This window comes from Taudactylus pleione, unplaced genomic scaffold (genome assembly GCF_031769625.1).
Source record: "Taudactylus pleione unplaced genomic scaffold, aTauple2 ptg000845l, whole genome shotgun sequence".
Taxonomy (NCBI): domain Eukaryota; kingdom Metazoa; phylum Chordata; class Amphibia; order Anura; family Myobatrachidae; genus Taudactylus; species Taudactylus pleione.
In genome coordinates, this window is record NW_028285247.1 from 5,921,204 (window position 1) to 5,937,222 (window position 16,019).

At 47.1% G+C, this 16,019-nt stretch overlaps 1 protein-coding gene across 3 annotated transcripts in view; it reads right to left on the minus strand.

Annotated features, from left to right (window-relative positions):
• Window positions 1-16,019, minus strand: part of HACL2 (2-hydroxyacyl-CoA lyase 2) — a 42,513-nt gene that overhangs the window by 22,243 nt on the left and 4,251 nt on the right. For all 3 annotated transcript variants that reach the window (XM_088458613.1, XM_088458615.1, XM_088458614.1), the window contains exons 3-5: window positions 15,592-15,793; window positions 10,866-10,993; window positions 5,407-5,545 (exon numbers count right to left, since the gene is read on the minus strand). In XM_088458613.1, the coding sequence (XP_088314739.1) occupies window positions 5,407-5,545; window positions 10,866-10,993; window positions 15,592-15,793 (469 nt within the window). The remainder of the gene's footprint in view (window positions 1-5,406; window positions 5,546-10,865; window positions 10,994-15,591; window positions 15,794-16,019) is intronic.

The following is a 16,019-nucleotide window of genomic DNA, read 5'->3' on the forward strand; positions in this document are numbered from 1 at the left end:
AAACAACTTTGGGAAGAAACTCGGGCCGAGTGAGGAGCACTGCCCTGTTCCCATGAAAAACCAAGAAAGGGGGTCTACAAGAAAGAGCCCCTAACTCAGAAACACGTCTGGCTGAAGCAACGGCCAGAAGGAAAACAGTCTTAGCTGTTAGCCATTTAATATCCACTGAGCCCAGTGGTTCAAACGGCGGTCCTTGGAGAGCCCTCAGGACCACAGCCAAATCCCAAGGCGCCACAGGTGGAACAAAGGGCGGCTGAATACGGAGAACACCTTGCATAAAGGTGTGCACATCCGGGATTGTAGCAATCCTACGGTGAAACCAGACAGATAGGGCCGAAACCTGTACCTTCAAAGAAGCAAGGCGAAGCCCATGATCTAGTCCCGCTTGCAGGAAGGCGAGAATCCGAGACAGACGAAACTCCCGCGGTGCATAACCTCTCGGTCGACACCACTGGAAGAACGTATGCCACACGCGATGGTATATCCTCGCGGAAGACGGTTTCCGAGCTCGTAACATGGTACGCACCACAGAGCTGGAAAACCCCCAGGACCTCAGCATGGCCGTCTCAACAGCCACGCCGCCAAAGACAGCCGAGTCAGGTCCGGGTGAAGACAAGGACCCTGAGACAGAAGGTCCGGTCGTAGCGGCAACCGCAGAGGACTGTCCACGGACAGACCCTGAAGGTCTGAGAACCAGTGCCGTCTGGGTCACGCGGGAGCTATCAACAGGAGCGTCCCTCCTTCCTGTTTGAATTTCCGGATTACCCGTGGAAGAAGGAAGACCGGAGGGAACAGGTATGCGAACCTGAACGTCCACCGGACGGACAGAGCATCCACCAGAGACGCCCCTTCGTCTCTTGTGCGAGACCCGTACACCGGCAACTTGTTGTTGTGCCGGGACGCCATGAGGTCGATTTCTGGAAGACCCCACCTGTCCACCAGTAGTTGAAAAACGTCCGGGTGCAGGGACCATTCCCCTGGATGAACGTCCTGGCGACTTAGAAAGTCCGCCTCCCAATTTAGCACTCCCGGGATGAAGACCGCTGATATGGCCGGAAGATTGCGCTCCGCCCAAACCAGGATCCGAGAGACCTCTACGAGAGCCGCCCGACTGCGAGTTCCTCCTTGCCTGTTTATGTAGGCCACGGTGGTAGCATTGTCCGACTGGACCTGCACCGGGTGACCCTGGAGAAACCGCTGTGCCTGCAGGAGAGCATTGAAGACCGCACGGAGTTCCAAGATATTTATTGGAAGCTCCGCTTCTGTCGGTGTCCACCTGCCCTGGAACAAGTGTGGACCCGAAACTGCTCCCCAGCCCCGAAGACTGGCGTCCGTTGTCAACAGGACCCAATTTGGAACCCAGAACGGACGTCCCTTGTTGAGGTGGGTCGTCTTTAACCACCACGCAAGGGACAGGCGAACCTCCGGGGTGAGCACAATCGTCTGGAATTCAGAGACTGAGGCAGCCCGTTCCACTTGGACAGGATCAGGTGCTGCAGAGGTCTGGAGTGAAACTGGGCGTATTCCACCATGTCGAACACCGACACCATGGAGCCCAGTAACCTCATCGCCGAGTGTAAGGACACCCGGCGGCTGTGCAGACAACTGCGCACCCTTGACTGTAAAGCAGAGATCTTGTCCTCCGTCACGAAGATCCTTTGCTGTCCCGAGTCCAATAAGGCTCCAAGATGCAGAATCCTCCGAGACGGGATTAGAGTGGACTTCTGCCAGTTGATTAGCCAGCCGTGCCGTTGCAGCAGTGCAATGGTCAGGTCCAAGTGGTGTAACAGGAGCTCTGGAGATCCTGCCACCAATAACAGGTCGTCCAAGTACGGCAACATGCGGACTCCTTGCAGCCGCAGAGAAGCCGCCATGACCGCCATAGCGTCCTGTATGTCCAATGACACCATGTAGTCCCCAGGTTCCAGCGCCAGAATGATGGACCGTAGGGTCTCCATCCGAAACTTCGGGACCCGCAAAGACTTGTTGAGTGCTTTGAGGTTGAGAATCGGACGATATGACCCATTGGGTTTCTGTACCAAAAATAGATTTGAATAGAAACCCTGGCCCCTCTGGGAGAATGGAACAGGCACTATAACTCCAGCCTGGAGCATAGTGTGCAATACCTTCCGCAGCTCCGTAGCCTTGTTCCGGTCTGATGGTAGACCCGTGGTGAAGAATCGAGCCGGGGGTCTGTGCCGGAAGGAGAGGGTGTACCCGTGAGAGACCACCTCCAGAACCCAAGTGTCTGTCGTAGTGAACGACCAACACCGGGAGAACTGCAGCAGGCGGCCTCCCACCCTGGGATCCCCCAAGGGGAGACCCGGACCGTCAGGCCGCAGGCTTGTCATCTGGCTTGGGGGCCGGATGTCTGGTACTCCATGCCTGTTTCCGGGGCTTGACCGATTTCTTAGGGCCAGCCTGTCGAGGAAACGACTGTGGTTTGGGCCTGCCCTGGGCCCTAGATGACCGAAAGGACGATGGTCCAGAACCAGAAGGAGCAGCGGCCGACGGGAGACAAGCAGATTTGGCTGCCGCCAGCGTGGCCACGATCTTATCCAGATCCGGACCGAAGAGAACTTCTCCGGTAAACGGCAACGCTTCCAGACCTTTCTTGGATCTGCGTCCGCCTTCCAGGATCGCAGCCACAAGGTGCGACGAGCAGCTACCGCTGCTGAAGAAATTCTAGACACCAGAGTACTAATGTCTAGAGCCGCCTCGTTGATGTAGGTGGCCGAATCACGGAGATTGCCAATCAACTCCGCCTGTTCGGCCGGACAGTCGGATTCAAAAGAAGCCTCTAATGAATCCGCCCAGCGCTCCATCGCTCTGGCAACCCAGCAAATGGCCATAGCCGGCCGTGCTGCCCCCCCTGCAAGGGAATAAGCGGACTTCAGGCAGATTTCTACCTTGCGGTCCGTAGCATCCTTAAGGGAGGACATGGATGGCATCGGCAATGTGGCACTACGGACAAGACGGGTCACGTGAGAATCCACCTGTGGAGGGGATTCACACTTAGCAAAATAATTATCCGCGAACGGATAAGCCACCGCCAGGCGTCTCTGCGGCTGGTATCTTTTGCCAGGTTGTTTCCACGCCTCCTCTAAATGGTCCACCAACTGACCCGAAAGAGGAAAGACTGTGGCATCGCCCTTCACATCTTTGAAAAAGGCATACTTAGATTTAGCCGCTGGGGGAACTTCGTCCTCAATCACCAAGGCTGTGCGGACCGCCCGAATAAGTCCAGGAATATATACTTTGGACTTAGCATCAGCGTCCTTAGTATGGAAAGGTTCCTGATCGTAAGGATCCAGAATCTCCCCATCATCAGACGTCCCTTCGTCATCCTCATAAGGAGCGGACAGAGACGCCACCGGCCTTTTATGAGGCCGCATCACAGACTCCCCTTGCAACACATCCGACAAGTGCTGTACAGAACTCGTCAGGGAGTTAACCCACGCTGGCTCCTGAGAACCCGGGAGCGGGGAAATAGGGAGACTGTGGGGTACCACCAATTGTCGTGGGAACCCCTGCATGGGTGACGACACCACAGACTGCTGGGACAAACCCATCGGAGTAAACGCGGGCTGCGGAGCTAACTGGCCCACTAAAGCTGTTAACGCCTGAGCGAAACAAGCCCAGGGCGGCTCCTGTACCGGTGCTGTAACCGTAATAGGCCGCGCCATGGACAAACACTGCCGGCAAAGGCCCTCCGCGCTACCCTCCCCCTCCGCTAACGGTACTTTGCACGTGGTACACTGTAGCCGGAGGGGAAAATCACTTTCAGACATGATGGCACCACGTATGTGACCTCTCTCACCAATTAAGTATTAAATAGGCGAGAGACCACCCTGCAGCACCGCACCGCAAGGGCTTTAGCAGAAAGAACAGGGACAGTAATAAAGCTGACAGTTTAGAGAAGAAAAGTTACAGGCAGCGCTAGCACAGTCACATACAATGCAGAGAAATAACAATTCCTGCACTAACAGCGCTGATCACTCAACTACACAGACACAGGGCCTGGTAGGACACAGCGCTGCATACACAGACCTGAGCCACAGCGGAGGAGAGGTATGCGGGGGGACCCAGACCACGATGCTTCCTTCCAGACTTCCAGCAGCGTTCACCATGCGTTGCAGAGAAGATGGCCGCCGAGGAGCAGAGAGAAGCTGGCCTGGGGGAGGAGCGCTGACACAGGACCAGTCAGCACAGTGCAGAGAGGGCTGTGTGCAGCGGGGGAGGCGCCGGCTGTGAGACAGGGAAGGCGCGCTCCCCTGGCATGCATTTAACCCCTGGGACGCCGCAGCGCTACCGCTCTGCTGCGGTCCGCTGTCCCAGGGGGTAGTGGAAGCGCAGGTTGGTCGCCTGGCTCCACGCTGCAGCCAGTCCCCAGGGAGCCCCCTGCCTGGGGACTTAGGACCATGTGATCAGCGGGGACCCACCGCGGGACCCCGCTGCTTACCTCTGTCCCCCTTGAATCCGGCCATGGTCCGGAGCATCTGGGGTCACCGCTAGCTGTGACCCCAGACGCCCACCAGCATCCCCGGATCAGTACCGGCGTTCTGGTACCGGCGGGGTGTAGGGAAGACAGCATGGACGTCAGGACTGACTGTCCATGCTGTTCATCCAGATGTGCAGCCACAGCTGCATGAAGAAAAAGCTTCAGGGGCTCTTCTAGCCCCCACTCCAACAGGTGCACCCGACTCCGGCCGGGCACCAAACTAAACTGAGGTGCCTTGGCCCGGGGGCGGGGTATAGGAGGGGGACCTAGTGCATCCTGGGAGGCTGAAAGCTTAACTCTTTGGTGCCCTGCGACTGACGTCACACCTATACCCCAAGGTATCCTGTGGATACCCTATGGACCCTGAAGTAGAAATAGGTATACCAGTCTACCACTTAACCATGTGGCCACCTAGTTTACCTCACCCTCTTGTATCTCTTTAGAATTACATGGTCTCCATCTGCCATACAATGTCTGTTGGCCACCCGAGATCAGGTTCTTTATTTGTTTTTCTGGTTCTTGATTCTAGTTTGTTTATTTCAGTTTCTTTTCCTATGTTCTATATTGTGTGCCCCCTCTATTACATTTTTATGTACAATTACAGTTCTTTTTGATCTGTTCTGGTTGAATGCTGATACAAATAAAATCTAAACAAAAATTAAAATAAAAAGATCTGCCACGAAACGGAACCTTAATAATCTCGGCAGTTCTGCGATTATTACTATATAGGCCCCTTAGTTACTGGACAAGAACTAAGTTAGTTACTTTTGCTACTTTTACACTATGAAAGAACATGAAAATCAGTTACAGCACAGTTCGTTTATATACAGTATGCCATGTTATTACATAAAACCTTTTGCCTTTTCCATTTTTCTGTGTTCAGAGTACTAAACAACATCGCTCACCGGGAGTTCCTGACTGTGCCTCGGCCAGTGCCCTCCGCAGCACAGGGATAATCTCACGTGCAGTCCTTACAGAAGCACAGAATTTACAAATAGGCTTGAAAAGAGATAACTGGTCTATGTCCTGGAGAGCTCCTCGGCCCTAATACAAATAACGGATTAAAAAAATATGAATTATATAGTTGTAAAAAAAATAAACGGTCAGGATTCATCTGTAAAACACATCAGGACAGCGATCAGCAAAAAAGGACTCATAATTTTAATTCAAGAACAGAATTCTAGGAGGCTTATTTAGACGCAGGTAAAACAAAGAAAAATTCCACTGCTAAAAAAAAAGTTGTCCAATAACTGGATAGTTTTGGCTGACTCACCTACAAACGGTATAAACCTTAAATAAGAGCAGAAGCGATGAACTGCAGAACGCCGTTGTATAATCAATTAATAATAATGCAGGGTATCACTATGTAAATCAATTTCCAACAGCCTGTAAATTACAATTCAAGGTAGTCTTACTACAGTATATACGCACTACATCAATTACATTGATCTTTTCAAGCTTATCCTTTGTACACTGTTCTGTAATGCACGATGCATCTGTAGCTTGTCAGAAACACTGGTCACTACTCAGTCTAGGTTACACTTGCATCTTCTATCTCAGCATGCACAGAAGACATAGGAGATGTATTGGAGAAAGAGAAAGTGGAGAGAGATAAAGTATCAACCAATCAGCTGCTAACTGTAATTTTTCAAACAGGCTGTGAAATGGCAGTTTGAAGTTGATTGGTTGGTACCTTATATATTTCTCCAAGGTTTGATACATCTCCCCCTATAAGTGGTATGCATTAGGATAATGCAACCACAAACACTGCGAGGGATCTAGGCACATTTATCAATCTGTATGTCTACAGCTGGCAACACACTTACTCATTACAATCCACAATAAATTATTAAAGTGATTTGTTAAAACATAAAAAATTGACTTCCAGTAGTTGGGGCATATAGAGCGGCCGCATAATAACTGGGCTCCGGGATTTGAGCTCAAAATCCATATCCATTGGCTAATTTCACCATATCCTGTACTATAGGACGCCTACGAAGGGTCCTGTACCGTTCTCTTGTCCCGCAGCACTATGTATACTCTGCTGGAGTCTGGCCCAAACGGAAGAGGCCTGCCTTAAATTAACCCACCCTAGCCATGGACCGCTTGTATCTCAGTGGTCGTTGGTGCAACTACTCCAGACTCCAGTCCGACCTGTAATACGATACCTGGAGGGCTTCTGTTCTGCAAGTGAGTGGCTTCCAGTGTCCTGCATCCTTTCTCGAAGCCAGCAAGCAGCACCGATGCTTCCTGGACACCTTACCTGGAGTGGCTTTGTCTCCCTGGTGGCCCTGCTAAGCATCTCTGCTGCGGTGGTACTGGATATTACTCTCCCCCCCCCACTGTGCACACTGCTGTAGACCTGGACTGCTCTAACTTCCTCCTATATTTCTGCTACTTCCCATTGGATCTTGGTACTTGGTCACTTGTGACTCCAGCTCCTCACTAAGGATGCAAGGTGCCTAGCTCTGCAGACATCTTATTCAGTCTACCTTACTGCTTCCATCTCAGCTTCTCTCATCAAAGAGCCAGTATCTGCTCCTTGGTGGAGACTGCAATGGGTTATTCCTGATCTGCTGTTCTTGGACATCTAACAACCCCCCCCCCCCTCCTCCTCTAACATGGAGCCCTCTCATTATTTATGGTGGTAGTTACACAGCGTTTAAGTGCTCACCTGATTGAACTCCAAGTATATCTGAGTATATTTGAGTTATCACCTGTGATCTTCCCTATCCTACTGTTGGAATTTGACCTGCATCACCTCCACTGCAACTAACATCTTTTAAAGATTTATGTTATTTCATACGGGGTCGGAATGCGTTACCGATTCCTTTACATTACTATTTGCCATGCTGCTGCTACTCTATTTTGAATTTGTTTGTTTTTATTTTCACTGTATTTCAGTGCTTTTGGGGTGAATTACTTGCATAGTCATTTCATGCTATTTCATGCTATAATTGTGCCCAGATTTTTTCTATCTTTGGGACTGTTAGGCTCCCAAACTCGGTCATCAAGGCACCCTAACAGTCCAGGTTTTAAGGATATCCATGATTGACCACATGTGACTAATTAGTATCTCAGTCAATTTGATTTAACCACCTCTGCTCAACCATGGATATCACTAAAACCTGAACTGTTTGGGTGCCTTGAGGACCGTGTTTGGGAACCTCTGCTTCAGCTTGATGAGAAAGTCAAACACCTTGACACTAAATTAGAACTCTTTATGGTTAGGTGAGATCCAACTCCCCCATACTATTTGTAAAAGGAGGAATCGGTATGAAATACCGGCTGACACATGGCCGGCAGTTCGATTCCCGGCAGCGACAGTCCGTCAGATGCAGAGATCCTGGCAGTGGCAGCCCGACAGCGCTGGAAATCCTGATCGTCCCTAGGTAAGTACAAACTAACCTAACCCCCCTAACCCTCCTTAGGGTGCCTAACCCTAACCCCCCCCCTCTTCCCTGCTGCCTAAACCTAAGTCCCCCGGGGGTGCCTATCCCTAACCTCCCCCCGGGGATGCCTAACCATAATTCCCCCTTCCCCTAGCCTAACCCTCCCAGGGGGGGTGCCTAACCCTAAGTCCCCCCCGGGTGCCCTAAACCTAATTCACCCCCCGCCGCTGTCCGCTCGTGGCGCCTGGAATCCCTTCGATCGGGATGCCGGGCACCGGTCTCCCGGCATCGGAAAAATTACAGGCATCTAGATTTAGACACCTGTCATTTGACCCTCGCCGGGATAAAGCAATCGGGAAGCCGGCTGTCGGGCTTACGTCAGCTGGTTTCCGATTGAATACCGTTAAAGGGGAGAGCATGGGTGTTATCGAAAGCATTGTTACCTCCCTGCAGACGAATCCAGTTTCTTGTGCTCGATCTTCGCCACTCAGGACAGGAAGACCTGATCACTTGGGGAGTGGGGTCCGTTGCCATGGTTTGGGGTTTCTTAAACTTGTGGACTCCCCTAGAAAGCCCCAGCTCTCGATTCCTGGAGCACCACAGTTCTAGTGGTTCACCAATCCATATTCAACCTAGCTGGTAGCGCCAGTCAGTGGATGCATAGCTCGGTTTATAAATCTCGACAGGGTTGAAAATTCTCTTCTACTGGACCCATACCCTATTACTGTCTCAGAATCATCTACCATTTTTTCTCTTAATCACTTTTCATGTGAATTTTATGTTTAAAATATTACCTACTTCTTTACAGCGACCCTCTGGGTTTTGTTAACTGATTCCCCTTTATGTTCATTATTGCTTTAATTGGAGCATTCCATGACTTCAATCCAACTCTTTACTTATGTTTGTTACTGTTATTAAGCCATACCGGTTAATTTAGGCCTTATTATAGCTACATTACCTGGTGCCTGGTGTTAGAGTATTAGGGGTATATTTACAAAATTGAGACTTTTCAGAAATGGTGATGTTGCCCATAGTAACAAATCAGATTCTACTTAAAATTTAACTAGCACCTTCGAGAAGCTAATAGCTAGAATCTGATTGGTTGCTATGACCAACATCTCCACTTCTGAAATCTCTCACTTTAATTGAATATGCCACTAAGGGGTATATTACTTGACGTGAAAAGTCCCGTACTTTTTGTATGCCGGACTTTTCGCCGATATCGCGGGTTTTCCATATGAAAAAGTATCGCGCTTGTCCCTGCTTATCCCTGTATTCAATTAGAAATCAGCAAAAACGGCACCTGGCGAATTCAGACCTAGCGAAAAGAGCCGGCAGATTTGTGGAAATCCACCTAACACCCCCAAAAAGATACACTGACATTGGGTATCACTATAGATACCCCTGAATAGGCCTGCTGAAGGTATTTGGGATACTTAAATGCTCTCATTAGCTGCTAATTAGCGTCTTTGCAGAAGTGGTGAAGAATAGCATTTAGCATTTCTTTTTGCAGAAAATAAATAGTCCCAGCAAATTTGGGGTACATGAAAATGGGTGTTAGCATATTTTGAAGTTGCTAAACTGAAGTTTTAACAAACTTAAAAAATCCACCTGCCAAAAGCACATGCAAACTTATAAACAACTGGGGCATACTTGGGGACCCCCCTGGAGTCTATTTCGCTAGTTTTTAAGTTTGTCCCCCAACTTTGTACTTTTTCACCCCTTTTTCAAAGTCATTTTTTGGGGTGTTCTTAAGTTTTGTTTTTCTTTACTTATTAAGACACAGTTTACCTTTGGGGGGCTGTCCCAAGGGTGTAGGGTGGTTCCCGCAAGTTTGCACCCCAAAATCCCAATTCTGCACTTTTTATCCCGACAGCCTTCATAGGCGAATCTTTTTCGCCTATTCCAATGCATTGACTTTCCACACCGGTGAAAAGTCTTTGGAATTGAGAACGGGGATAAGTTTTCGCCTGGTGAAATGACTTCACTGAAAACGGCTTATCGCGGCTAATTGAATATGACCCCAAAGCTGGGTACACACCTAAAGATTTTCTGTCCAACCATCCAACTAGTTGATTGGTTGGAATGAAAATCTGGTAAGGTATGAAAGCAAATGACAATCAGCAATTTGCTCCCAAATGCCGGAAAATGGACACAAACTGTTGTTTGTTAACTGTTTGATCTAAACAATTTGTTCAAACTTGTCTGAACGACCATTTTCATCTGTTTTCTGGCATTTAAGAGCAAATTGTTGATCATCAGTTACTCCCATACGTTACCAGATTTTCATTCCAACCTATCAACTAGTTGGATGGTTGGACAGAAAATCTTTAGATGTGTACCCAGTTTTAGAGTATTAGATCACATATATAGTAAAATCAGAAAGAGATATTCTAAGACATACTACTTTATTTTAACAATGTTTATTTCTTTAGTACTTTGCTAATGTATTACAAAGTTATTTCTGTCTATTCTGCTATGATACAATTATTTTCTTGGATTTTACTGCTTGATTCTTATGCTGCCCATCCACTAGGCGATTTTGACAGGCGATTGCACGATAACGACGTCGTTCTCGTGCAATCGCTTGCAAATCGTCCGCAAATCGAGCACTTTAAAGTCGGAAACAACTAGCGATACGCTTGCCCGCTGGTCGTTTCCGAAATCAATCATCGGACAAACATGCTGGTAAACCTGACGATAACGTCAGGTTCAGCATGTTGCCAGATGTAGGCTTATCACAGACATAGAAACGACAGCACGATTACAATGTCGTAATCGTGCTGTTGTTTTCATGGTCTGCTAGTGGATGGGCAGCTTTACTTTACTAGTAGATCACTTTGTTTTCATAATATTGCTATGTATGTCTCAGAATTAAAAAAATGTAATAAAAAAAAATATATATATAAAATTATTTAAAAAAAAACCCGTGGGTGACAATGTAATAATTACTTATGTATTTATTTACTTACCTGTAGCAATGTGGCAGCAGCTCCACCTATCAGCAAAAGTGGAGATTCTGCCATCTGAGCATTCTTAATGGCTGTGACTGTATTGGTTAGACCTGGACCTGCGGTCACTGCAGCCACACCCACAGTCCCTGCACCAAAGCAACGACAGGATAGGAGATCAATCAGTTAAATCTACTGGATCGTCTGACAACCTACATGCACAAATGATATAGAAAGGTCTGAAGATAGCACTACCCTAATATGTCTTCATCTTGATAGACACATTTCCATCTATAGAGGTAAAACTGGTATAACTGTTGCACAGCATTATATCGGATAATTCACATAAAGAAAAAAAAATGCTTAACTTTGTTGTTTATTATTTTGGAACAATGTTTCAGACAAATTAGAACAAAATTTCAGAAACCACATTTTAGCTACACTCTCCAAAGTCCCATGCTATGCCCCATGTTTCCTGTCACATTTATTTTCTACGTGCACTAAAAATGAAGAAAGTTGCATTTCTGTGGTGTTTATGCACATCTATAGCAACCAATAGTAAGTTGGTTATAGATTTCCATATTAGTAATGATCACCTGCTAAGAGCTGCAAGACCTATATCTTCTATCACCAATGGAGAGAGATAGAGTACTAACCAGAGATAAAGTGGAGAGAGATAGAATACTAACCAATAAGCATCTGTAATTTTTCTAGCACAGCCTGTAAAATGACAGTTAGAAGCTGATTGGTTAAAACTTTATCTCTTCACTTTGGGCCTAATTCTGGTCCGGACGGTAATTAATGTATTCAAGCAGTTTTCTTATATTTGGAAAACTGCGCATGTGCAGGCCCGTTCCTGCGTCCTCTCATGCCATACGGCTGCAGACGTCAGGGGAGTCAGTCTGCTGCAGTTTGTGGGGGGGCTGGGGCAGCGCCGATCTACGTTCTGGAAACGGGGGCAAGTCCAGGGTCTGCGTCGTTGGACGCAGATTTCCTTGTCTCCTAAGCGGCCAGGAGTCAGTCAGGCTGAGTAAGCTTCGGCTAACACAGACTGACCGAGGGCAGCAACCATCGATGGTTTTGATGGTGAGCCAAAACAGCATATACGGACCCTGCTCTTGAATCGCAGATGCATGCAGATGTCTGTTCCTACAGACACCTCTTGTTGCATTTACATTTATGTGGACTGTATTGCACATATGTTTCCTTGCGGCTCTGTAATACCGTCCGCTTCTGATACAGGCCCTTTATTTCTCTCCAAAGTTTGTAAAATCTCCCCCACGGTAAGATGATGGTGAGAGAACCTCCTTTAGGCAAATCAAATTTATCTCATTTCAAGCCACATGTCTTCAAAGCTGCAGCCCACCTTTATCCCTCACATCAGATGAGTCTGGCTCCTACACTTTCATCCTGGCTCCTAGGTTTTTAGAGAAATTTGTCGAGCCCTGAAATATGGGCATGTTTTGCTGCAAAATGCAGTAATCAGTCTAAAAGACATAATTCAGGGAGCACTTTTTTGTTGTTGTTTTAAGACCGTGGAAATGAATACACTTTGATAATGTCAAATAAGCAGATATCAAGGTCTAACATCTTTCTGAAAGGTTACTGCAGTATTTGGGACCAGCAGAAAAAAACAGCTGAAGCAATCAACTAATGATAGTGTTATGTTTTCTGCACTCCTAACACAACTGTTCAAACTGCACTAAAAAGCGCTCAGATCTTATGTAGAACTCTTTAAAGCTGCATTTTTGAGGCCACAGTGAAAAACACTTGGTGCTAGATGTACAAAGTGGTGGGGTTTTTAGAGCTGCCAAATTTTCAGTGGTTTTGCCTGTAGGATCTAATACAGCAATAATGTTACATTCAATGGTTTTGAATTCAAAATTATTGCGGTTTTAAATCCAGCAGTCATACCTCTGAATATTGGTGGCTTTAAAAACCAGCCGCTTAGTAAATATGGCCATTGATTTTTTTCTGTTTTCCTGCATAGTGAAAAGATCTCGTGTGAGAGGAATCTTAAAAGAGGAAATAGAAAGAAGCCAAAAGTCAAACATGTTACTTAAAGAGTTACATTTTGTACTAATGTTACCTAAACATTTTCAGGGAGGGAGGGACAGGGTGGGAAAGCTTTCCTTGCCCTCTGTCATATTTTAGTGTTTGTTTGTACTGTACTAAGGGGCATATGTATCAAAGTTTGATATGAGATAAAATTGTGAGATATATATCACCAACCAATCAGCTTCTAACTTACATTTTGCAGGCTGTGTTTAAGAAATGATAGTTTGGAGCGGATTGGTTGGTGATATATATTTCACAATGTTATCTCACATGAAGCTTTGATACATAGGCCCCTAAATCCTGTTCCTATCACATATTTGAAGTCTAGCACTAGTGATGTTAGTGGAGAGCTTCCAGCTCAGACAGAGCCGAAAGCTCTCCGGGGCTTACGACAAGGGAGACCCTACCCTAGGGTCTCGTCGTAAGCCCCGATGGTCGCGATGGTCTTGACCATCGCGACCATCACCTTAGGCGGTCGTAAGGCTGTGGGTGTTAACCCACAGCCTTACCACCGCAAAGGAGGACGTCTTGAAAATTGAAGACGTCCTCCCCTCATTCAGACCGACCGCACGCTCTGTGCGGCCGGCTCTGAATGAGGTCCTTAGACTTTTGTATTGATATTTAAGTTTAATTACCTGAACATTTGTTTCTGATGAATGTATATTTCTATACAGCAGCTATAATCACAGGAATATTGGTATTCATATATTTTTATTTTTTATATTTTATTGTATATACATCTATATGTTTTTGTATAATTTTTGTATATTTTACTGGTACTAATTCTGGGGATTTATATGTATAGATATTTTCTTTTATTGAATAAGGACCAACTAACAGTTTGTATCTTTACAATTTCACTAATAATATAGATAATCGTTTAAAATACTAGAGACTGTAGGTCTCATTCAGACCCGCTCGCGAGCACAGGACGCTCGCAAGCGGGTCGATGGTACCCAAATGCGCATGCGCACGACGGAGGGAGCTCCGTCGTGCGCATGCGCGAGACCCGGATAGCGACAGCCAAGCTGTCGCTCCGGGTCTCACACCAAAGGGGGCGCGTGCTGTCGATGGTGAGTTACAGCACGCCCCCTTTGGTGGGCGTGCCGGGGGCGTGGCTGCCAGACGGAGGCGTTTCCATGGGAATGCCTACCGTCTGGGTCCGGCCCCACTGACATCACTAGTGATGTCAGTGGGAGTGATTTTGGCTCTGATAGAGCCAAAATCACTCCAGGGCTTGCGGCAACGAGACCCTACCACAGGGTCTCGTCGCAAGCACGATGGTCGTGATGGTCTTGACCATCGCGACCATCATCATGGACGCTTGCATAAGCTGTGGGTGGTAACCCACAGCTATGCAAGCGTCCAGGAGGACGCTCCAAAAAAAAACAAAAACGCCCTGATTCAGAGCGGGCGCTCGTTCAGAGCGTCCGGCTCTGAATCAGGCCCTGTGTGTGATTAGTACGTAATGATTCCAGATGATCCTAATGAGGAATTAACGGATAACCAATGAAATCCAGTCTCTTGTGTGTTATAAGCAGGGACTGAGTGCAGTCTATCCTTCTGAAGAAACTTTTCTAAGAAAGAGAAACGCGTAAAGCTCTTTAAAGTGGACATTATTTTACACACTCCATTGGCAGCCCCAAGGGACATGTGTCTGACTATCAGCGCCGTACCCCGGTAAACCTGCATCCACAACATTTAGCCAGTGTCACTTGTCATTTCACTTGGCTGCACAGATACACTTTGCTTCCCATACCTGTAACAAAGTCTGGCATTAGACACTCCTTTGCATCTGTTTGGAGATGAATACCGAATATAGACTCTACTCCATACTTATACTTAGTCTATGGATCAGATTTTAAGATGTAAAGATTTAGAGTTTATAGAGACTCTGTGCCTGATTCAGTAGAGATCTTCAGAAGGTAAGTTCCACATGTCTCCTTATATTCTGTCCCTATATAGAGAGAACTAGAGCTTGCCCAGAGACCTTCAGTTCCTCCATATAGCTAGTTAAATGTGAAACATGCAGCTTGGCAGCCAGCGCTGACTCAGCAGCTCCGGGAATGCAGTGCCGGCATAGCCGGTAGATGGGTGCCATCAGGGGTATAATACAGAGTCCCTAGACACCCTCAGGTGGGATGACCCTCTTCCGGAGCCCAGGAGCGGCGAGGCGGCAGGGAGAGACAGATGCCGGTTACCACCTCTTGTAAAATATGCTGCTCCTTACCTAGCCTAATCACATAAGGAGATTCAGGCACCTAAACCAGAAAAACAAAGCTAGAAACAAAACAAAAAAACATAATCCCTAACAGCGTGCCTCTACTCCTGTAGGCACTAAGAACTAACTGGAGCGCTAAGGGAAGGGGAGGGTATAAAAGGGAGGGGAGTGTCAGTCCTGACTCCTGAGCCTCCCTAATATCCCATGGTCAGTGCTTCTCAGATAGGACGAAAGAGGAATCCTAGGAGTGAACACTAATTATATATTTCTAAGACAGATAAAGAACATTAAAAGCCTATTGTACTTCTGTAATGGCAGCAGTTAAATAACTGAATACATTTCTGAGTAGAAAGAGCTGTACAGACCTCTATAGAAAGTTATCACAGTACAGATGACCTGTGCTGCATCATTTGTTTTATTCTTCCTCCATTAGATCAACTTTAAAACAATGAGATGAAGTTCCTGTACCTGAGAGTCTGGCCACTGCATCTGCAGCGAATACTGCAGTCGCCTCCTGCCTCGTGTCCACCACACGGATCCCCAACTTTTCGCAGGCAACAAGGATGGGCGAGATATGACCGCCGACTAGTGTGAACACATATCTCACGCCATGGGACTGAAGCACCTTTGCTACCAACTCTCCACCATGACAAGGACTTTGCGTCTCAACCTTCAACGAAAATAGGGCAGAAAATCATAGCTTTTACCATGAGGTAACAGATGTAACAAGACAGGCAGACGGCATTCATGCGTTATTTTCCTTAGGAATTCTTCTTTTTTTTTTTTTTTACTGTAGTCAAGACCTATCAAATAACCTCTACAAAAGGTACTGTGAAACTACTGCAATTATCACTTTCTCACATTTTTGTCCATGCCGCTCTTTATTCATTTCAACC